Source organism: Camponotus vicinus, unplaced genomic scaffold (genome assembly GCF_025532165.1).
Source record: "Camponotus vicinus isolate PSW18456_S1 unplaced genomic scaffold, iyCamVici1.0 SCAF_2, whole genome shotgun sequence".
Classification (NCBI taxonomy): Eukaryota; Metazoa; Arthropoda; class Insecta; order Hymenoptera; family Formicidae; genus Camponotus; species Camponotus vicinus.
Window position 1 is genome coordinate 6,422,197 of NW_028141956.1, and position 25,346 is coordinate 6,447,542.

Below are 25,346 nucleotides of genomic sequence, written 5' to 3' on the forward strand. Positions count from 1 at the left end.
AGAAAAATGTATGGAATTTTCATACATATTAAGGTCGTAATTATTCTGATATGCAACACGTCAAATCTAAGTAAAGGCGATACCAATATTTGAAACAAATCATTAATTATATAAAATCCAAAGTAAAATAAAAAAAGGCAATCTCTCTCTCTCTCTCTCTCTCTCGCTCTCTTTCTCTCTTTAAAATAATTATTGTGATCATTGTGCATTCTTGGATTTGCGGTTTATGTCATTTTGCGTATGTATTTAAGAAAGTACGTCTAAACATTAATGTAATGATATGTAAAATCAAATAATGCTGAGTTTTAATATGAAGAAGATCACAGGACAATTTATAGGAATATTATAAATTATAATTATTTGCTTTCCTTGACTAATGTTTTAAATTTTCAAGACGCATACAAAGAAAGAAAGATTTCATATTATTTGTATTTTATATAAAATATTCTTTTATATTCGATTATTATATACGCAGATGTGACAGAGATTAGAAATTATAATTTTTAAAATAACCCTTTATTGATTTTGACAAAATATCAAGATATAAATTTCAAAAAATTATGATAAAAAATGAATGGTCGTACGAGATTATTACATAAACGATACGATATAATTATTTCGCAATTGGATACAACAGTAATAATAAGTGTTATATCGTCAACTACTATAATCATTCACAAATTCATTTATCGATAATTTCTTTTCTTAATTATCGGATGTCACGTTAGTGACGAATCCGCCGAACAACGGTATGTAGGCTTCTTCTTCCGGTTTTGACATTATAATGCCATAGAAGAATGGACGGTCGACATTAAAATCTGGAATCGCCTGATTGAGAATAGAAAAATTCACCACCCCAACTTCTGAAACATATCATCGATCCCTATACTGTTCAGCTTTCATTTTTATTATACTTTATTTTTTCAATATCCTGTCATTCAAATATGCTCTTGGTTTCAATCACATGCGTTATAATATATAATGTAAAGATCTATATGTAAATTTGTCATTTATATTTAGACTTTGTCTGGATAGATCTCATTCTTATTTCATGCACTTTTTATATTATTATATTATATTATTGTATAGTTAAAGAGGTGAACGAACTTGATATCACACAAAAGAAAACTAAAGGATTATACAAGATCATGTGCGGCAGTAAATCCAATAATAAAGATAATTATGTTTCATTAAATAAATTAAAAAATAACAAAACAAGTTCTTTCATTGAAAAAAAATTAAGATCCTTTCGTTCCGTTCTAAATATGTGTTACTTCCATTTCTCTTTAAAACTATGCAACGATTTATCGCTCAATTCGCATGCCTTTTAAGGAAATTATTATTAATAAATATTCAGCAATTCTGTTAACACAAATCCCGCTCCAAGAGTAAACTGAATTATGTGTGTAACGCAATTAAATAATCGCTTTGAAAAAAGCAATAGTGCATATAGTATATTTAATAACAGTGTATATTGCTCCATTAATAAGCACTTATTAGTTATTATCATTTTGATCAAGCAAATTCCCCAACGAATATGTGCTTTCTTCATTTTCTAAAATCCTTCTTATGTGCATGCGTACTTTTATTATTTCTTTTAAATATATATTAGTCACATTACGTTTATAAAGTATCATCACATAATCGTTTCGATGAGATGCCTAACGAATAGACTTATAATATTATTTCCGGCAGTTAAAAGTTAACTTGACAATATTATAATAAAAAGTGATAAAAAAATGAACGATTAATATTAAATTCCAAGCGTTTTGTAAACATTTGGAATTCCGTCCTACGTCTAAAATAATTATTCATTTATGGCATAAAATGTTTCTCTTATCGATTCTCGTTTTCGTTTTCACACATTTCATGGTGTATTATAGTTATAGTGTTTCTTCATCTTACAGACAACACTGCTATAATACATCTATGTTGAAGCATTAGACATTTGAAGAAAGATGAGTCATCTAGCGAAATCTGCTATCCCAGTGAAAATACAACTATTTTCACATCAAATTAATAAAATTATTTTTACAATAGACGATTCTTGAGCATTCTGAATATAAGAAAAAACGTCAAACACATAGTTTTTTTTTCTCTTTCAACATGGAATTTGTGTGAAATTATATATTGGAATAATATATAGGCATTGCGTTTGAATGTACGTATATATTTATAATAAAATAATGCAATATATCTGTGTCAATTAATTAAGTATAAAGAAATGCTATATATTCGTTAAACTTGGTAATGAGATAAACAACTCATTATTAATTTCTTCTCATTAATATCTCTTGCTTTTTCAAATTTTAAGTTGTACACGTATTTTACAGAGAAAATTAAAATTTTATCAAAGGAATTTGTCTCAAGTAATATATTTGATTTTGAGTGAACAAGCAATGTAACGAAAATTTATCGACAGATTTACGCAGATCGTACATTAGAGATAAAACAAAACAATGTAATACTTGTTGACGATCGTTCATCATCTCACTTATAATACAAGTACACTTTTACACATTTTTGTTTATATTGTACATATAACATTAATAAATTTCAAATTTAGGACCTGTCTAAGCAATAAGTGTTTTTCAAATATCCTTCTTCGACTTAGCGTGATGTGTAAATCAATATTAAATTTTATTAATATTCAATTATTTTAATTATTAAAAATAAAATTATATATAAATAAATATTTGTTTAATTATGTTTATACGATTGAGACTTAAAATTGTATTATTCTTGTACAACTGCATAAAAACAGCAGTCATAAAAAGAATTGCTCAATTATATAATATTGCTTAATTTTGTGATATATATATATATATATATATATCATTTTAATACTTATTCGTAATACTTTTAATTAAATTTAAATATATATATATATATTTAAATTACGAATAAGTATTAAAAAAGTATTACAAATAATTGAGAAGTTTGATACACTCGGAAAATACAATTAAATTCGAAGGTTTGAACAATTTTCAATAATTTTAATTATATTATTAAGACATCAGAAAATTATCGAAATAAAACACACAATATTTGACAGCACTGCATAATAATAATATATAAATAATAATATATAAATATCAATATATAAATATTCTGAAAAAAGATATAAATGTTATTATTATTATTATTTATTATTTAGGATTGATGATATAGCCTTCAAATAATGACAAGAAACTAGGAATTGTTTTAAATTCGACTGATCTGATGATACTATAAAAAAATGGACGATCAATTATGAATTCTCCATCTTCCTGGATAGTTTTGAAGACCAAGTTTATTCCTGGAACATATTAGGATTCACATAGCAACCATATGTGACAAAAATCAATTCTTATTGATTTTTGGTTATTATACATAAAACAGTAAAATATAATAAATAACAAAAAATACAGATTTACTAAACAATTAAATCAAACACAAAGAGACATATCCTCCCGAAAAAAATAAACATGAGAAAGAAAAGAAAATTTTTGAAAAAAATGTAGAAATGTGAAAAAAACTCCAAAAACTGTAATTGAATAAAAATTTAAAGAAAAATGAAAACTAATATGTAGCACAAAATATAGCACAGAGTACCTAATGAATGAATTTTGTGATTAATTTTAAAATGAAATATGATAAAGTAAATATTGTACAAAATATTATTTACATTAACATGATTTAAATTATGAACTATTTTAATTAATACAATTTAAAATATTTTATTATTTGTTTTTATAAAAAACATTAATATATCTTAAATATTTCTTTATTAATTGTACACAATCAGCGTACAAGTTTTTAATACTATTGAAATATTCTGTTATATTTTATACAAAACATATTATAATATCCAAGTATTTTTTTTTTAAATTTAGTATTAAAGGTTTACAAATAATTTACAAGATGTCGTTAATTTCTTTAAGAGAAGTTATTAGTTGCAGTATAAAGTTAGTTATAAAAGTATTGTGTGCTTTTATCATATAAAAAAGTAAAGTGGTAATAATAATATATAGAATGTGCACACAATATGTATATAAAAATACAAAGAGAATAATTACGTATGATAACATGCATATAATAATTGATTATTCATATCAATAATGGCTATAATCCTAATACAGGGATTATAATGTACGATATTTTAGGATTATTAAATTTCAGGCTTAGCAACAATTCCAGAAAATAGCGGCACGACGTGTTGACTTCCAGACTCTTGATTTTTATTGACTTTTATAATCGCATAATAAAATGGACGATCGATACCGATTTTTACGCTGAAGTCCAAAAATGAGGCTACCACGATCTTTTTTCCTGAAAAAAAGTCATTGATGGAGGCGAAATTTGACTAATCTCTCTCTTCGTTATGAAATATCGTTCTCCAAATTGTTCGTGCGACATTGACTATTTTAAGAATAAAACTGAATAGATCAACTATGTCAAAAGTTAATAAATTTAATACATTTCGAGATTCATAACATTGCAACAAAGCGTTTGAGTTAAAGCAAAAAGATTTAGCTTGTAGAATAAAAATTTTCATGAATTTCTGTATCCTATAGTTGAAAAATCATGATGCAATTACTACAAAAAAAAGTTAGCTTAATATGTAAATATTTAATATACATATAAAATAATATATATTTACAATTATGAGATTAAATTTTATTCTATAGGACAAATCTTTACTTGAACTCACAAATTTTAATTATTAATCTTATATTTTAAAAGGCTAAAAGAAACTTTGCGTAATGTCAAATTCGTAAAAATTTTGAAATATATTAGATTTATAAATTTTTGATATAACTGATCTGCCCAGTTCTTTCTTAATGTAACTGACAATATAAGTAAATTAAAAACATATATTTATAAAAAAGATATGTATATTATCTCGATTATGTCGATAGAAAATAAACAAAGATGATAAATATATCCTAGCTTTTAATATTTTGTGCTTTGCTATAGAAATATATATCACTAAAAAAAAGATTTAATTCGCTAAAGAGATGAAAGAAAAGAAAAACAATTATAAACAATCACACACGTACATAAACATGTGTATTCAAAATGTATATATATATGAATTTACATTACATTATCATGCAAAACATTGATAGCATACAATATACACAAATGCAATCTAATAACTTCATATTTTAATCTATATATTTATAAAAGTACTACTAGTTTTTTACGAGATTTATCTATCGCAGGATCTATCATGATTTTGACCATAGTTATACCCTGCGACGGAACTTTAATTTTAATTTCATTAATGTTAAAGAAAACATCTGCCTTTCCATAAAATGTGGATTTAAAACATTATAAAAGGGGTTAAAATATTCGATTAATCGATTATATCAAAATATCATAAAATTATTTCGATAACAATATCACGACTAAAATAGTTACAAACATTGATAAATATCAGTGTGCTATTGAACACTAAAAAATTACGTTATTTTACATCAAATTCAATTGGCATCATATTAATGTTTATACATAATTAATATTTATACATACGTATGTGGATTGTGTGTGTGTATTAATTAATAGGTTCGATCACATATCCAGAGAACAGCGTTACGATATCACGCGGTTCTGTTTGTGTGTGCGTACTGGCAGATTTGACGATGGCATAATAAAATGGCCGATCGATCGAAACGATAGTGTCGATCTGATTCAATACTGCAAACTCAATCAATTGAATTACTGAAACATATTGATTGTGTAATAATAGCATTCATTATATAAATGCACTTAGCAGTTCCTTAGACGCGAGAGTCGAAACAAAATAATATTGCAATGAAAAATACAATCTTTTATATGTTGAAGATGAATCAATTACTTCATAATTCTATTAAATATCTATATCAATTATTGTTTTTGCATGTTGCTTTATCAACATTAATTATTAATTGTGCATGAGATCCATGAATGCCCGGGAAAAAAAAGTCCATGTCTATTTATATAAAAAAAAGTAAAATTATATACAGTCTTATATGATTATATATAATATCACATATGATTTTATCAGAGCATACGTTTTTGTATATGCTTAGATATGATGTCCATCTCTGATCATTTCTGATCATAAAAAATGATATTAGATACCTCACGTCATTTTGTACAATCAGACATAGTCAGATATTGATATCATATCTAAGCATGTATAAAACCAAAGCAAAGGTTAGTTTCATGTATGCTTTGATATAAATCATATATGATATTATATATAATCATTTAAGATTATATATGATTTTACCTTTTTTTATATAGACAAATATAATTTTTCCTAAAAATTATATCTTGCATTATATATTTAATTAATTATAAGTCCTCCTTATAAGTCCTCTTAATAAATATTCTTAATAAATAAGAATATATTCTTAATTTGCGACTTCTACGCCGCAACTCGATTTTCGTGTGCGCGACATGTTTCTTCATTTGCCGTTACGGCGACACCACTCTTAATTTTTCTCGTATTCAATATTTATCATGAAATGTATATAAAGGACTTGTATTAACGTAAGATTTAAAGTATATTTTTTTCCCTTAGCAGTGGTGCGAAAGAGAGGACGCTGCTCACACACAGGTTCTCTGTGTACACGTGAGCCGCATTCTCTTTCTGACATCACTGTTTATCAGTTTAATTTCAAACTGAATTTAAAATAATTTATTTAATAATCTGAATTCCTTGTTGGGATTCAGAATATTAAACAGATTATTTGAAATTAGGCGGAAAAAAACTTTTAGACCAATAATTAAATTTATTTGACTTCAACAAAATTTATTAAATCCAAAGAAATATTTGTCTCTGTATATTAAGAATATCTCTTTAGAAGATTTTCCTCTTAACTTAAGAGGATCCTCTTGGCGCCTATTTTAGTGGTATATATTCTAAAGATAAGTGGCATATTCTTAAGTTAAGAATACAATTTTTTCGGTGTACTCTTAGTGGTACTTAATTTTCAGATCTGATAATATTTATTCATATATGATATCATATATGACTATATTTGGCAAAACATAATTAGATATTGACAAAATCCATATATGGCCAATTTTATATGGACTTTTTTTTCCCGGGTGTGGATGTTCAGATGCTCAAGACATTCATTTAATGATGAGAAAACTCATTAATTAATGTTACTAATTAATTCTGCTAATCACCATAAGAAATCCTATTATATAGTTATTTGCTGTAGCGGAAAAAATAGTATTATAGAAAGTGTAATGTATATAATTCAGTATGTATTTTCAGATGATGGCTTAATGGTTTAGAGATGCAAGCATAGATATTTAAATAATGATATCTAAACTTAGAATAGAATAACGAGTAACGATAAACAATAATTGATTTACGGATTATGAATGATTCCGTTAAATAACGTAATGATGTTGAGATTTCTAAAGTTTCTATCTAACTTGATGATAAGATACACGAATGGATGATCGATCGAAAATATCTTTGGTGATGAAATCGATAATGTCGAGAATTTATCCATGATGATCGCTGAAACACACAATTGAATATAATAGAGAATGCATGAGATTCCATTCATTTGTCAACTCATACTATTAAAACAATGTACATGACATGCAAATGTGATGTATGCGGAAGATGTTACTATTTTATCTACTATTTACATTATTAGAAAAAAGATACGAAGTAGAGTCGAATAGCGTAGTAAGGTAGAAAGAGCAAGAGAGAAAATAAATAAAAGAGAAACATGCTACAATGTCCAGAAATGTTGATATGCAGAAACAATAGATAGAAAATAATAAAAATCTAACGCATTCTCAATTTTTTATTGCAATATCAATCGAGATTGTCGTTCTTCGAAGGAATTTTGAAGATAATCTCGTCTTTCAAAATAAAATAACATTGAACTGCTCTCTCTCTTTTTCTCTCTAAAAAATAGCTTTTTTAAAAAAAGTCTATTAATTTTTAAGAAAGTTTTCAAGTGAGTATAATGAAAGTTATATAGAAAGAAAAATTATCAAGAAAAATTATGTATTCAAACTATAATTTTATTGTAAACCCATCATTAATTTTGACGTTCATTTTGATTTTGATGTTGCACTACGATGTTATAAAGGAATGGGCAATCGATTCGCATTTCTTGTGGCAAAATAGAAGTCCAGCGAACACAAATGACAATAACATAACATCAATGTTAATGTTATATTACTGTTTTTGTAGTTGCTGAAAGATTCAGCTATTATGCTTGAAACACATTGATACATTGATCTCCTTTTTACTGATCATATGACGCGTGGCAGTAATCGAAGGTTTGTTAAATTGAAAATAAATTTAATAAATATTACAAGTTTGTGCAATATAATTTATTTTGACAAATAATATACCGACGAATAATATAACACGAAGACAGAGAATTATTTTATTTATTTAGTTATTTTATTTATTTATTTGAAACATTTTTATTTATGATTTATTTATGTTAATAATCGAGACTCGTTCTAGTTATATGTATATTATTTCTATATATTATAATATTTTAACATTTAATTGTGGCAAGTTCTCTTAATATGTTTTCTATATACTAATGATGTTGCGATAATGTGCAGACTAGATTTGACTAAATTGTAAAAGTGATAAACATAATGATAGAAATTAAATATTCTTCTCTTTATCACTTTGGCTTCTATATATATTGTACATAGATATAGTATAATATGTATGTACATATTATGTACATACATATTATACTATATCTATGTACAATAAATGAAAAAAGATATATATGTATACATATATATTTTTGCAAACTCTAGTTCTTAAAGAATAATTTCACACGGAAAAGAAACATATCTTTATCAGGTACTTTTGTCATACATTGCTTCTGCTTGTACTAGCATAAAGGATTTCATAATATTTCTCTTCAGTGTGTAAAATAATTTTAAGGAGTTGGTATGTAAAAATATTTCTTGTTCTCTAGATTCTCTAAATCTCCCTATATCTCTTATAAATTTTTTTCAAATAAATCGTTAAATAATGCCAAGCTCTATTACAAATTTTAATTAATAGCATTACTATAGCGATTAGTTTTATATATATAATATATACCCACATATGTAATATATTAATATAAAAAATTGTAGTGAATAAAAAAGAATTTTGTACTAATATTAATAAAAAGTCGAAAAATATTAAAATAGTAATTGCATCACAAATGTTAACCGTCGATAAAAAAATAACAGATTAATTCTGATCAGACTATAATTAATTGCTTTCAACGAGAATGTTTAAAATTATTTATAAATGACGTAAAATGTTATTTTGATATAAGCGATCAAAAATCAAATATTTATATGCACGAACACGATCTATATTGTGATCGTTAATAAGTCGGTAACTGTTCCGATGAATAGCGGCACAAAGTCGCTGTTTCCGGTCTTCTGATGAACAATATTATAAAGGAAGGGACGATTGATATTCACGGTCGTTATCACCAGACAGCGTAGTCCGAACTGCACTCCTGGAAACATTGAGATCATTGGATTGATCGCGCACTAATCCTGACGAGACTAAGGCACTATGATTATTTCTTATTTACCTCTGTGATGTAGAAGGACGACACAACAAAAATATCAGCATGCATCCTACTAAACTACCATATGAGACAAAACATGGTGTCAGCCTACATCTAATATGCATTAACTAGTGTGACAGTATTATATGTAAGATTATCGCATGAGTCACCAATACTTTTGCGATATCCCCCTTTTCAATTAAGAAAGATGCCTACATTCTGTGTAGATATCAATACTAATTGTCCGCAGAATTACTATATTTCCTTACATGCAGCTCAATTGTCATTAATCAGAAAATATGCTAACAATAAGATCAATGATAATTGTTTGATTATCGAAAATTGTCCAATGATTCATCCATCGTATTATACAAGCCAATGTGAATTTTCTTATAGAAAACTCATTGTAATATAAAAAAAGATAGATAAAAAAATAACGAAGTATCGAAACACATAAACCTGTTAAAAAGCGAATATTTAAAGTGCCTATGAATGATATGAGGAGAAATACTCAAAATGTGATTGAATAAAAAATTATAAAATGCGAGCTCTCATAAGCTTAATGTTTAATTAAAGATCTCAAAAAATGAATGATCCAATGATATCTGTGTAATGGAGACATACACATTGAGAAAAGATCAAAACAAATTAAAGAGTGAAAGCAAATATTTATTAAATTGCAAAAATTATTATTTATTTCCATTATTTCAATGTAATTATTATATAATTACTTATTTATCACAAAGTTGACAAAACATTTTATTAATTTCACGTAAAAGTTTTTTTTATGTCTTCCAGAAAGAGTTATTTTATTTCAATCAAATTAATTCAATACAATTGAAGAGAGCATCGAATGATATCGTATAAAATAATTCTGTAATATCAATTCATAATCTGGAAAGATATCAAGGATTCACTGAAAGTTCAATGACGAATCCGAGGAAGAGCGACACTACGTTGTATTTAATGACGTAATAGAAGGGTCTGTCCGCGTTGAAAACTAGCGGCATGCGTGGAGGAGCCGGCAATCCCGGTAACAATAATATATCTAGAAAAAACATTAAAATCAAAAATCATGGGAACTATTGCGTCGACCTGTAGGCATTTTGCCATCATCGCGATCGAAGCGATTTATTGGACACAAGAACACGAACGATGCTAAAAGCCCTTTATATCGTAGAATTTTTACGACAAGCAAAAAAGAAATTACATGATTAGGATACAAAAGATCATATTGCCTATTTTATTTTATTATGCTGAAGATATCATCGAAACAAAAATTTTATCGATTCTATTAGTTTATTATAATAGGTATCTTGTTGAAATCGTAGAAAATAGAAATATGAAGAAAGAAATAATAATTTTTCTCTAAGTTTTTAATAATTATATTTTTCTCTAATAATAATTCTTTAATTTTTCTCTAATCATAAGTCTTTGAATAATTATATCTCTTGCATAAGAATTATCTTTCCAAATTTTTGCCTCCCGAGAAGAATATATTTTTTTAATAACAATTTTTAAAACAAGAAAATAAAAAATATATTCATGCTTAATCTTATTTAATTATTTAATGGAAAAAGATAATTAATTAACATTTGTTTAGTGTACGTACATACTCAACACTTAATTAATAAAACAATTATAATATATTATAAAAAATCACATATATTAACGATAATTTATTAATTATTATTATCGCTAAGATTTATTTGTTATTTATCTCTAAGATAAAAATCTCTAAGATAAGGTATAAAAATACATAAAGAGACAAAGCTACTTTCTTTAATTGATTATTGAATTTGTAATATATCCGCTGAAAAGGGAAACAGTATTGTGCTTAATGATATAATAGAAAGGTCTGTCGATACGGAAAATAAATAATAACGGCCAGGATATCCTCATAATTCCGAATTCTAAAAAAATAAATGTTGAATATTAATTATATGTTTAAATCAAAATTAATAAACATTTGATAAAAGCAACGACACTTGGTATTTTCATATTATATTGAAAAAATATATATCAAGTCGAGATTATGAAATCCTTTTATTATTGAGAACTATTTTGCCATTAGTAACTAAATGATTTCCTTTTCTTGTTACAGGCAACGTATAATCTTATATGTTATCTGTATGTACGTGCATCTGTATGTACTACAAAAGCATATGTATATGAGTGTAAAATCAAGTTTAGCAATTAGTTCACGCATTCTAAATAAACTGCGATAGCCTACTTTTGCTCGGTATCTAGACTTTCGGCTCGATTACGAAACCTTCGAATAGAACCACGTTTGATGAGTTGTATTTAATATAGTAGTGGAACGGCCGATTTACGTCAAAAACTGGTGTTATCACCAACATAGCTGGCATGACTTGCGCAACTGCAAATATAATATAATAAATCATCAACTTTGATATATTTGTCTTAGAAATTTTCTCATCGGATCTTTTTCGCTTGTGCACAACATAAATGTATGCTTTGCTGGCATGCCATTTCTAATTCTTCATTATAATATAATCTGTTGCTAATAATAATAATAACTTTATTGAGTTCAACAAAATGCATAGTACACATAAAATTAGGAATAAGTATGTAATGGAGGAGAAAAGCGCAACAAAAAATAAGGCGGTAGGAAATCTACTGTGTTTCTGTAAGACTTACTCAAAATAAAAAAGGAAATCACAATTCGAAATACTTCCAATTTTCCGAAATGTTGAATTCATTTTTATAATAGAGCCTATATGTACTTAAAAATCGATATGGTAATCTTTTTTATATCAACAACACTTAATATATTTCCGGAATAATTATGGCCTTCGAACAAAGATACGTTCGATGACTGATGTCGAATTTGATAAAAGAACGGTCGATTTATGTTGAATATTATAATAATTGATTTTGTATTAAAACACTGGTAATCGCTCCTACCACAGTTGGAAAGAAAAAAATCATTCATTATTTTAGTATATACATATATATCAAAAATATATGTTTTGTCGAACACATTTCGAGCTTAATATCATAATTTCTTTTATTATTACATCTTTTACCATGACTATTTAGCCATAAAAGGCAGAACATAGATGCATAAATGTTGGTGCTAAACATGTGCAATATATTCGATAAATCAATAAGAAATGTTACAGAAATTCGAGATCTTTAAATGTATAATTAAATCGAACAATAATTAAAATATCCAGCTAAAACAAGAGTTGCAACAAGGAAGAATAGCTTGCCAATGCAGAAGATTTTGTGGATTTACTTATAGCGTATAATATATATGTATATTATATGTATATTATATATATATATAGTGCTATAATATAATAGCTTATAAATAATGCATAATATTGTCTATTAAAATTTCAGATCCATAATTTTCTGTAGAGTAAAATCTATTGCACTTCTGACATGTTCACACGACCCTCGAACAAAGATATGGCCGAAGTCCCGTTATAACGAATGTAATAATAAAATGGTTGATTTATGTCAAATATTAGTGGCTCGTTTACGAAGATAGAGCTGGGCAAAATTTCCACAATTGTGAACATATATAAAAAGTTGTTTGTTATAATTAACTTGATCGTTTGAAGTTTCTCTACACCTATATCATAAATTTTTATCTATTATGAACAAATGTTTTGTGGAACTTTTAAATTTAAAGACATTGTTGTTATACATAAAAGATGATGTAGAACATAAATATATAAATATGCATGTGTTATTCACTATTATTATTATTATTATTATTATTATTATTATTACTATTATTATTATTACTATTATTATTATTATTATTATTATTATTAATATAATTATGTGACAGACAAATAGGAAATGTCATTATAATTATAGATATCATGATGACTTTTTTCTCGTTCATATAATTTCTCGAAAATTTAGAATTTTAAAATTGCATTTTATTTACAATTAGATTAAGCCAGCACCCTTTTATATTTAATAATACTTTATATTTAAATCAAGATACACACAATAAAAGTAGAATACACTTTTCATTTAATACCGACAAGAGATTTTCTGAGATTCCTAATAAACAGATATAACGCATATTAAATGCTACATTTTTAGATAAATTTTTTTTTAAAACAATAGTTATTATATTTCTGGCACGTTTACACGACCATTAAACAAGGATACAAACGATGTCTCCTTCTTATAACCAATGTAAAAATAGAATGGTCGATTTACGTCGAATATTAATGGTTCGATAAAAATAGAGCTCCCAACTCCATAGATTACTGTGAACAAAATATAAAAAATTTATTATATATTAATCAAAAATTTAGAATTTTAAAATTTCATTAGTTAGATCGAACTCTCGCTCTAAATTACGTTTATGTAAATAAAAATATATAGTAAGAGCAAGTAAAATATATTTGTCGGCTAATATAAAAAAAATTTAGAATTTGTTAATAAATACTATAATGCACATTAAATTATAGTATTAATATTAGTATTAATATTGCATATTAAATATTAAATTTTGAGATCAAACATTTTTCTCTTTAGAATAATTAATGTTATGTTTTTAGCACATTTACACAAATAGAAATTTGAATGATATCTCCTTGTCATCCAATCATTGAATAGAAATTCGAACGATATTTCCGTGTTATGACAAATAAAATAATAGAACAATATACATCGAATGTCAATAATTAATTTAAAATGGCCGTTACAGCTTTCACAAGTGTGAAATAAAGTCATTATATGTTCATATGATATTAAGTACGTTCAAATGAAATATACTGAGACTTTCGTGAAACAACAACTTTAATCCAGTTTTCGGTTGAATGTACTTAATATGTGTATATTTTATGAAACTTTCAATCTTGAAATAACTATTGCAACTATTTAATCATAATAAATGATATAGTACATATATATGTATATATATATGCGCGCGCGCGCGCGTGTGTGTGTGTGTGTGCGCGCGCGTGTTATTTACAGATAAATATGTTATTCAACAAACATGTAAGAAGTGTTACAATCTACTACAATCTACTACAATATACTACAATCATGCAAATATTATATGTCTATAGTTTTTTTAATTCATGTAATTTTTCGAAAAGATTAAAAATCATGTTCATAATTAAAGCGAAAAATATTTAAGGTACAGTAAAAACGAAAAGGATGTACATGCCAGCTAACACTAAGGAAAAATTATAAATTTGAAGATGATAAGATTTGTTAATAAATACTACAATGTACATTAAGTAAGCTAAGCTTTTACATAAAAAGTACTTCTCTAGAATAATAACTATATTATATTTTTGATACGTCCTTCGAATAAAGAAACGAATAATATTCTCTTTTTATAACGAATATAATAATAGGACGATCGATTTATATCAAATACTAAAGATTTCTTGATTTTTGTGGGACTGCTCCACACAAGTCTGCGAGCTGTAAATACATAAAAAATTGCTCCTTACATAATCATTTGATTAATTAAGACTTTTATTTTCTATATTATGAACACACACTTTGTTGAACTGCTTCGAAATGAAGTAAATTTCTATCTTAAATTTCTATTTCTTCTTTAGGCTCTTCACCTCCTGATTTGGCAGAAAATTTGCATGAAGCTTTCTTTCAGTATACAATTAAGAGTTATGATATTTTGACACCTTAGAAACAATATATCGTTCTTAAGGAAAGTCATCAAGCATCATTTTATATAATGAAAATATATATAAAATTTCTTTTTACAAAAAAAATTTATTTTTCTACTTTCTCAATTTTATTTTTTCACGTTAAATAATTGTAAAAATGTACAGAATGCGCCACGAAGAGACTGTTGATTTTTGCATTTATGATATTTTTCATATAATATACATAATGATAAAAATCTTAAATAAACGAGCGGGAGGAATAAAACTCTTCTACATCCCCACCTCCCAAAGTACCTAACCAAATTCAATCTAAAATTTTCAGTCTCTATAGCTTTGTGCTCTTTTTTATGTTCTTATCTATATAACAACGTAATAATACATTATCAAAATATTTACAAAATCAAAATAAATAAATATTTACAAAATCAAAATAAATAAATAAAGGTAGGATTAGGTTGTGTTAGATTTTTGGGGAAGAAATGCAAGGAGAGAAGCAAACCCCTTCTTCGCCAATGTATTTACTTTTTAGATATATATACGCACAATGTAATATTAAATGATTATCAGCTCATCAATCAGTTCCATAATGTGTCAATGCAGAATAATACGGAACTGACAGTTTCTCCAGTTTTAAAGTGTTATAATATAACTTTATATTATAACTTTTAAAGTATTATAATTCTTTTTACGAAAGAAACACTGTGCAAATTTTAAGCCAAATCGGGACAGATAATATGGAAATTTACTTTAAATGCTTTAACTTATTATCGATTATCCTATCGCAAATGTTTGTCAAGCTGTATAATTATACAAAAAATAGTTTGACATAAAAATATACAAACATGCATATATTTAAACATTCATTGCCAAATATCACTTAACAAACGAATAAAAAGCATTACATTATTATGATTACAAAATATCACAATGTTTGTAATTTTTTCAAGCTTATGTGATTTTGGAAAAATTTGAGACTTGGAAATCATATTATCATAATTCGATGAACTAACTCGCTAAGAATATCTAGCTAATACAAGACTTTTTAGTCTTTTTGTTCGATTCCGAACATGGTGATCTCTCTCTTTCATACACCTGTGTTGCGCACCAGATTATCACACGTATATGGGACCTACAGTTTAATGCCGATTCCGAACGGCTGAAAATAGAGAGATTCTTTTGGCAAGATTTCTCGGTGGTTTGCCAGTGCCTTCCGAGAGAGGAGCGAGCGTATACAATTTTTCGGTTCTATCGGAAATCGAACCCGGGGCCTTTGGCTTTGTAGACTAGTGCGCTATCTACTGTGCCACGCTTCGCTCACAAGACTAATCACAACAAAAATTATAAATATTATATAGTAGTGTGACCAGTCTAAAATTTTAAGATTATCTTAAATAATATTTATTACATTTTCTTATGGCACATTTATATGGCCGCCGAATAAAGATATGGCTGATGTTCCCTCGTATGATAAATACATATAAGATAGAACAACTAATCTAATCTATGTCATATGTCCATAGGTCTATGTGTGTGATTTCTATTCAAACACTTTCAGCAATTAATAATTTAGTAAACTAAAATATCTTATTATGGGGGGAGGGAGGGCATTCGCTTGAGCATTCAAGATATCTTTCACCGATGTCATGAATATGTTTTGTCATCATCTCGAACTTGAGCTCGATTTTTTATTTCTTATCTATTTTTATACTAACTGTTTACATAACCCTCGAATAAAGATGTGAAGAACGATGTATCGTTATAATGAATATAATGATGAAATAGTCAATTTACAAATCGTCAAACACTAATTGATGTGTAAAAATGATTGTATAATTGTACGATTTCTATCCACGTGCTTTCAAAAGCAATTTCGATAATTGTGGACAGAGTGTACATAGACACTAGTTTATATATTCATCTGATTATTTTCAAAAGTTTTTTCTCCCATGCTTATATGTTATATAAGCGATACATGTTGACACCACTTTGAGTTCAATATTTATCTTATCAATTAGTTTAACCAAGCACTTCATCTTTGAAATGCAAATACGCAAACATGTTATATACTAATAAACGATTCATGTTATTCGAAGATGAAAAAAATAAGAAAATTACATACATGGATAAAAAATTTAAGATTTCAAGATCGCATTGTTATAATGAGATCAAACAAAAATATTCAAAACAATATTTAAAACAAGAATTATATTAAAACTGAGTAATGTCGATATCAATAACATGCTCAGGTAACAAATATATGTTATATAACATCAAAATACTGTCATTTGACGTTCAAATAATCTGATTGCTTTTTATAAATTTGCTAATAAGTACTATAATGAGAACATCGAAACGTTAAATTTTTAGATTGAATTATTTACGTAATTTCTATTTTATTTTTGGCACATTTACACGACCCTCGAGTAAAGATACGATCGATGTGTTCTTCTTATAACGAATATAATAATAAAACGGTCGATTTATGTTGAACTGTAACTGTGGAGGTGTCCAGCTTATACTAAGTGGCACGATTAGAACAGCTGCGAACAAAATATCAATAATCATAATGTCGCATAAACGATTTAATAATATTTAACGATATCAGTTCTTTCTTATCACTATAGCCCAAGCACGAATGTATGCTTTGCATTTTATTTTATTGCGAATTTGATTCTTTGCGAAAATATTCCCCCTTAGATTTACTACCGATTATTGCTATTAATAACATTTGCCAAATGTTTCCAAATTTTTATGTAAAAATTCCGTCATTTGGTAGATAAGTCTTCCAGAAACAGAGTAATAATCATGTTGTTAATTAAGAGTTTACGAGCTAATCGCTTATATGTAAAGTATAGAAGAATTACACAGTAAGAAGAGGAGAGTTACACTAAATAGCGATCGCTAATGATAAAAATGATGGAACGAAAAGTAAAAGAGAGAAAAAAGATAGGCAGATTAATAAGCAAATCTTACAAATCGTTTAGCTGCCACATTTTAATGATGCTTGCATATTTCGTTAATTTCTCGGATCATGCATGTTGCCTCGAAGTAGTTCAAGATCGTTTGACGCTCGTATTACGAACGAGAAAGGCCTGTTTGCTTCGAAGGTCACAAAATCAGGTAGAAATCTTCGGCTGCTGATGCCTATCGAAGAAATGTCATATCCCACCATATAATCTTTTATGATAAAATTCAAAGAAGCAACCAAGAAACGTGTCCAAGTACTTTTAGATGGGTTCAAGACGCTGAAGAGAAAGTTTACTTGAAGTTTTCATTCATTATATTCTCCAAATAAATCTTATAATTTTAATGTAGTTAAAAAAACATATATTTCTATGTACTATAATATTTAATATATTCTACATATTGTATATATACATAATTATGCATGTTATAATATAAAAAGGTTACATTATTAAAACACTATATTATGATATTGATATTAATGCACGTGTTATTAATAATTTAAGACAATAATAATATCAAGCCTTATTGATATATTAGTTACTCTATTATACTATTTATTATTTTCTATTTTCAACAAAAATTAAAGATTCCATGGAAAAGAATGCAAAAAGAGTATATGCTATTTATTATTTTCTATTTCTAACGAAAATGAAAATGCCATGGATAATTTAAAATTGTGAAAATTTAAATTGTTAAAGAAAAGTGTCTTTTGAACCGATTTAAATGTACTTGTTACTTTAAATCCTCACGATAAACACGCTGCATGTAAAATTTGGCAAATATAACTAAAAAAATAATCAGCAAAAGAAAATCGATCACAAAAAATTTTCAAATTCAAAGCTAAAAATATATCTACAAAGCAAGAGTAAACATCCGAATAAAAAAATATACAAGTTTTTCATTTCTGTAAAATTGTCAAAGAACTATTAATATTTTATATTGTTTTATATTTTCGAATAAGATTCTTTTAAAACTTTTTCTCGGAATATTTTTTAATATTAATTTTACTTAAATAAATTGTCAAAATTTGATATTTTCAAATTTGTGAATAATCAATCTTGGAAAGAGTTTAAATGATTACAAAAATTAAAGAAAGAAATTTAATTTACATGTAAATAATATCAATCTTTACGTCTTGTTTGCATATCGTATATTATATATGAGATACTTTATTGATCGTAAATTATGTCCCTATCGTTTATGTACTAATCACTATTTTTTCGGAGAGAATTATTAAGTATTGGTACAAGTAAAAAAGATATATGAAAAAATATATATTGAATATATATATTGAAAAAAAATTTTCTCGAATACTCGCGTCTTTGTTACGTATATATAATAACATATGATACATATAAAAAGTATACTAATTATTATTTTTATCAATGTAATGAATAGATATAAATGTGCATCGTCACTACCACGCCATCTTCGTTATAAATAACATAAGGTCGTTGAATTTAACGATCGCCAGGAAAGGATGATCGACTGCAAAGGTAATGGGTTCCAACGGTTTCCAGACACTGGAAAGTGGTCTGACAGAGGCACCTGTCAGAAGATTATTCCTTGCATCAGTTATTCGTTTTAATCAACAAACTCGTCAAATGCATCTTTATGCGCCCAAAGAGCACAGATGTGTATGTGAGAAACATTTAAATGAGATAATACTTATGCGAAGAGGTTTAATCTGAAACGTAGAGGCTAATTAAATCTGCGAGTGCAGGAAAAAGAAAGAAGAACTTGGCATACCGTGATAAATATCATTGATATCGTTCGAAGCTCCAGTACCGAAGTCATTCGCTTTTTTTATAATTTATACTTATACTTTCTATATATTTGAAAGTTACTTACTTGTTTAATTTTCTAGTCGAGATTGATATTATTAATCGTATAAATTCTTTAGCTCTGCATTTCTTTATGCCATATATATAATTAAATTAAAAATAATATTTTTTTGTAAGAATCAGCTGTAAAACTGCCGAAACTGTGGTGAAATCAAAAAAGAGCGCGATCCACTTCGTAGCAAAATGCATAATATAATTTCCCAACGAGGAATTTCGTGGGGAATAGTCTCATGGCACAAATTCCCAGACACAATTACTTCTTCCAATAAAATAATTATGTGATTAGCTCGAAATATTTTTTCTCAAAATTTCAATACTCCTTCTCTCTTTTTCCTCAGTAGAATTCATTAGTCTGATTTACTACTGCAGTTAGACTTGATTAGCATGATTAAATGACTAAATACTATTCATTGCAACGAAATTTTGTATTCACGCAGATATCACGAGTACAACCGTTGTCATACGATTATATCGTTATCGTGATGATTGTGAACTGCGAATTTTGTGACAATATGTTGATATGAATGATTTAATTTTAACGAAGATGATACGTTGAGATGAATATCAAGTCTGAAGATTTACTCTCATTAAATTTCTAAGCTTCCGTTGTTTTAACGTCCAATCATTCGCGGATTTTTCAGAAATTGAAAAAATTTGTAAAGCCAGACTTAAATGCAATATCGTGTTTAAAATTTTTCAAATTTTAAATTTGAATTATTTGATTTTCAATCGTTTGTATAATTTGTCTGGGAAAGTTAGATATGAAGTCTAGAAAACTATTCGTAATACAAACGCAGGCTATGTTTGTATACTCACCGTTATGTTTTCATGTAAATTTGTCACTAGTCACAACATCGAAATGTAATTATTATAAAATCTCAACAAGATTTCATTTGTCGTTATAATCAAAAACAACAAATGGCATAAATATCAATACGATTATAACGCTATATAATTGATATAAGTAATACTACGATTAATAAAGATGCATGTAAATAAAAAGTGCATGATCAAGCAAAATGCGATGCGATAAAATGCTTATTTACAGTGCAATAGTATGCCCATAAAAGACAATTAAGACATCATAAAGGCGTAAAAAAAGAAAAGAAAAAAGATGTGTAAAATAGTGCAGATTGACAAATATGTCGATATAAAAAGCAAATGTATGTAAATATAAAAAGTATGCCAATATAAGAGCAATATTTAGCTTTTCACACTTATGTCAGCTTAAAATCACGGCAGCGTGGTCGGACGCAAAGTCACATACATCCGTGCCACAGAAACTCCGAGAATAAAGAATTTGAATTTTTGCAATATTAATACAACATCAATACATGCACAAGCATAATGAATCATCTTTAAAACAATTTCTCAGAGTTTCTCAGAAGCGAAAAAGAATCTCAATGTATCCCAAAAATAGAAATTAGCAAAATACTATCTTGCGAAATACTATCTTAAAAAATATGAGATCATTATTTTCTATTGTATTTACTATGATTTTTTTTTTCACGCTTGTTACTACAGTATTATAAATCACATTATTAAATTATATATTTTTTATAGTTTTATTGATATTATAAATAATAATATTTTATAATAACATAGAAATTATAAAATAAATTTTAATAAATTAAAAATTGAAAGATAAAATAAAAATAAGAGGTAATAAAATTCGATAAGGATATATGTTTGGAGAAAATTATTTAAATTAATATGTTTACGTAATTAAGATTTATCTGTATTTGAAATTGAAGAGATAGTATTTTGCTCAACTTTGATTATAAACAAGAATATGCAAAAAATAAAACAAGCTATACTTACCAGTAACGGCGGCCGCTTCGCTACCCTCCTCGTTTACTTCAATGAAAGCTTTTTGCACGACTTTGTCGATCTTCAGACGTACGTCCGAAATGCCACTGAAATTGGCAGAATTGCTGAATGGCTCAGAAAGGCCCAGCTGTAACAAATAAATGTAATAATTGCGTATAAGATATCTGTAAAACGGGTAAGTGGATCATTCGTGAAATATTGCGATATACCTTTGTAGATAATGTATCTCCAAGATCCAGTTTGGTCTCGGTCCTGAATTTGGGCAAATACACCTGGACTTCGCGCTCATACGTTTGGGTAAGGCGAGTGCTACAGTCAGCGGAAACTGTTTCGAGATTATTGATTATCGCAGATAGACCATCAATTTTATCGGGTAGAATAATCACCATGCTAACTTCTTTGTTCTGCAATAATAAGCATAAACTGAAGTTTCATGAAGACGCCATAAAATGAGATTTTCAGAGAAATGCAGCAAAATGTAAAATATCTCACACAAAATGAAAAAAAAAATTCTTGCTTCTCTGCTTTGAAAAATATCGAAATTTAGGAAAGCAACATTACCGCGTACGGCAGTTCGATGCATTTAGCCTCATGTTCCGGCAACTCGACGTATTTGTAGTTGCCCTTCCTGTACATAGTAGGGACTGGAGTAGGTTTGGGATTGGCGTTAATATGGAATGGGCGGTCGAAGGTGTTTTTTGGATTGAACTGATGAGCCCAATTGCCTTTAAAGTACACAGCGTTTGCGAGTATCAATGCAGTAGATGGATCCAAATCGCCTAAAATCAAAGCCATAAACAATGTTCACTATCGATTCAATAAATCAAATAATTTTAAAGACTTGATCTTTTATGCTCTTCATCACTTCGATATACATAATACTGTAATATTATATCTCTCTCTTATATAATTTCAATATTCTATATTTATTTATTTCTATAACTTTATTCTATATTTTTATTTTTATATTTATTTCTTTATTATATTATTTATTTATTTAAAGTATAGAAATATATATAGATGTAATATTTATATCTGAAGAGTTAGAGCATGCATCATTTTGTTGAATTATTAGCAAATTTTTTATTATTCCATTTTTTATTATTCTATTTTTACATTTTAAATTATTAGTGCAAAAAACGAAAATAGAAGAAAACGCGGTTTTCATCCTTCCCCCGTTATAATTGTATAACAAATAAATATGAATTGTTTTTTACCAGCTTGTATGATATTATTGATGCGGTTGTTGGTCTTCTCCTTGCACCATGTATTGATGGTATCTGCAGCCTGCGCTTGTTGGCTAAAATCTACCGGCTGGATGTCAGAACGGTAATATGTCTGGAGATCTTGTTTGTACTGTGGTTTTATTAGGAAATTTTTGCCGATAAACAGCTTGTTAGCAAGCTTCAAAGTAACATTCTCAACATTCTGCAAAAAAAAGTATTCGTGTCATCTTGATGAGAAGATTAAAGATATATATTACGAAGAATGGCTTTAAAACTAATCCAGAACGGATAATTACGTTCTATAATATAATCTGATTGTTTGTTTTATAAAAATATTATATTGTCTTAATATTTTCACTATTGAATTTAGAGTTATTTTTTTACAAATATTAAGTTTTATAAATCTTCTTGTCCAATATATATATATTATAATGTTTGATAATTACGTTCAAGATATCGATGAGATTCTGAAAACCAGTCAGAGTCTGTGTCTTCGACGGAAGTTTAAGAACATCCCTAAATTGTGCCTCGGTAGATCCGGCGGCGCCATTAGCAGCCATGCTTAAAGCAATATCGGCACTCAAGGGAGAAGTTATTAGATTACCTTGTTGTTCTTTTGCAACAGTCTAACAGAAAAAAAATTGAGCACTTTGAACATTATTTCATTACAATTTCATGCTAACAATATAAAATCAATTTGATGCATTTGTATCGATTATTTTATTACCGAATTATTGACAATTTTGAACATCAATTATGTTATATTAAAATTAATATAAATTTAAATATTGTAGATATAATAAGAAATTCATTTTCTAACAATTATTTTATTGATATGATTATTAAATTAATAAATAATACTTAACAAAAAAGTTATATTATTATGTCATAATAGATGCTTAATAAAGCTTCCTTTCTCTTTAAAAATATTTAAATTCTATTATATACCTTGACAAAATTGGTGGAAAACAGTTGGGCGCCCTGAGAGACGACCTGAAGGTCTGTGTTTGTTTCAATTGGTGTTGCCATAGCTGATGCAAACAGGCAGAGTGCCAAAAAACTTTTTTGTACTGCAATAATAGAAAAGAAAAGATTAATGATCAATGTATTTCGAATTCACTATTATTTAATTATAATATTAATTTAATTTTGCGTTTTAAAATACATCAATTTTTAATATTAACAATATAAAATATATATGTACACAGGGTGTCCCTGAGCATGTGTGCTCACGCACTTGTGAGGAGGTAAAGCGCAGTAAATTATAAATAAAGAAATCCTATTCCATGTAATGATTTTTGTAATAATAATAGAAATATTAATTATTGAAAGTTCATCACAGTTACTTTCAAGGTCAATTTTAAGATTGACAGAGGCACTTTCAGAAAAAACGTTTGATACAAAAGTTTCTTATTTTTTCACGTACAATTCGAATCTGTAATAAAAAATACCATGTTCCCCTAAAAAAATTCAACTTCCGATCCGGATGGCGTATTTCCGGTCGGAATCAAAAGTTGAAAATATCACCAATTGATAGAGCGTACCCGATTTACTTAAAAATTGTTCGCGATTTTTGACAAAAGCCATTTATTTTCATTTTAAAAGGGGTGTACGGGTGGTCTGGGACACCCTGTATATATATATATATATATATATATATATATATATATATATATTTAAATGATTAAAAATTAAATCGAATTGGCAAATTAGAACCACACCGCAATAGTTGGATCACAAGGAAGAAACAACACTTCCTTCTTTCTGATTACTCGTATATTTCAAATTAAAAATAATTATATTAACACAAAACGAACATTTCGGATCATCTTTTGATACCTTTTCAACGCGACGTTAACAATGCGCGTTACAAAGTGTTATGTGATGCATGTGACGCATTAAATTATAAAAATATCTGTCCTTGACGCGTTGATAACGTTAAATTGCAATTTAATGTTATGCGCTTCAAATACCATGCTGTGGCTTCGGGCCAAATTCCAATTTTAGTTAATTTTTATATATTTAAATATTTCGCTTATACAATTATTCTAAAAACAATAAATAACGTATATAAATAACTACCTTCGTCTCATTTTCTAAATATAGCGATATATCTATATTGTTCAAATTTAATGCAAAGAAATGGTCAACACTATAAAGTCGCTATTGAAAATTAAATACTTGCACGTGAAAGTTATATATAAATCGAAATAAAGTCTTGTACAAATGGTTCAAGGTAAACATGAAACTACTACCATGAGTCTCCTATACACACATTCACATTAATATTAT

At 27.2% G+C, this 25,346-nt stretch overlaps 1 protein-coding gene across 25 annotated transcripts in view; it reads right to left on the reverse strand.

Moving 5' to 3' along the window:
• The window catches only part of LOC145966635 (alaserpin), a 37,787-nt gene that overhangs the window by 2,233 nt on the left and 10,208 nt on the right, over nt 1-25,346 (reverse strand). For 3 of the 25 annotated variants that reach the window (XM_083090878.1, XM_083090877.1, XM_083090851.1), the window contains exons 2-9: nt 24,003-24,124; nt 23,501-23,680; nt 23,046-23,256; nt 22,390-22,607; nt 22,038-22,232; nt 21,820-21,955; nt 5,518-5,706; nt 4,170-4,311 (exon numbers count right to left, since the gene is read on the reverse strand). In XM_083090878.1, the coding sequence (XP_082947004.1) occupies nt 5,540-5,706; nt 21,820-21,955; nt 22,038-22,232; nt 22,390-22,607; nt 23,046-23,256; nt 23,501-23,680; nt 24,003-24,083 (1,188 nt within the window). In that variant the 5' untranslated portion in view covers nt 24,084-24,124 and the 3' untranslated portion in view covers nt 4,170-4,311; nt 5,518-5,539. Of the gene's footprint in view, nt 1-494; nt 864-2,975; nt 3,299-4,006; nt 4,312-5,516; nt 5,707-7,340; nt 7,511-8,816; nt 9,498-10,351; nt 10,600-11,093; nt 11,465-11,578; nt 11,932-13,545; nt 13,811-16,020; nt 17,728-18,176; nt 18,332-19,425; nt 19,703-21,819; nt 21,956-22,037; nt 22,233-22,389; nt 22,608-23,045; nt 23,257-23,500; nt 23,681-24,002; nt 24,125-25,346 lie in introns of those variants that run through there. The other 22 variants (XM_083090869.1, XM_083090863.1, XM_083090871.1 and 19 more) reach the window with 22 other exon arrangements.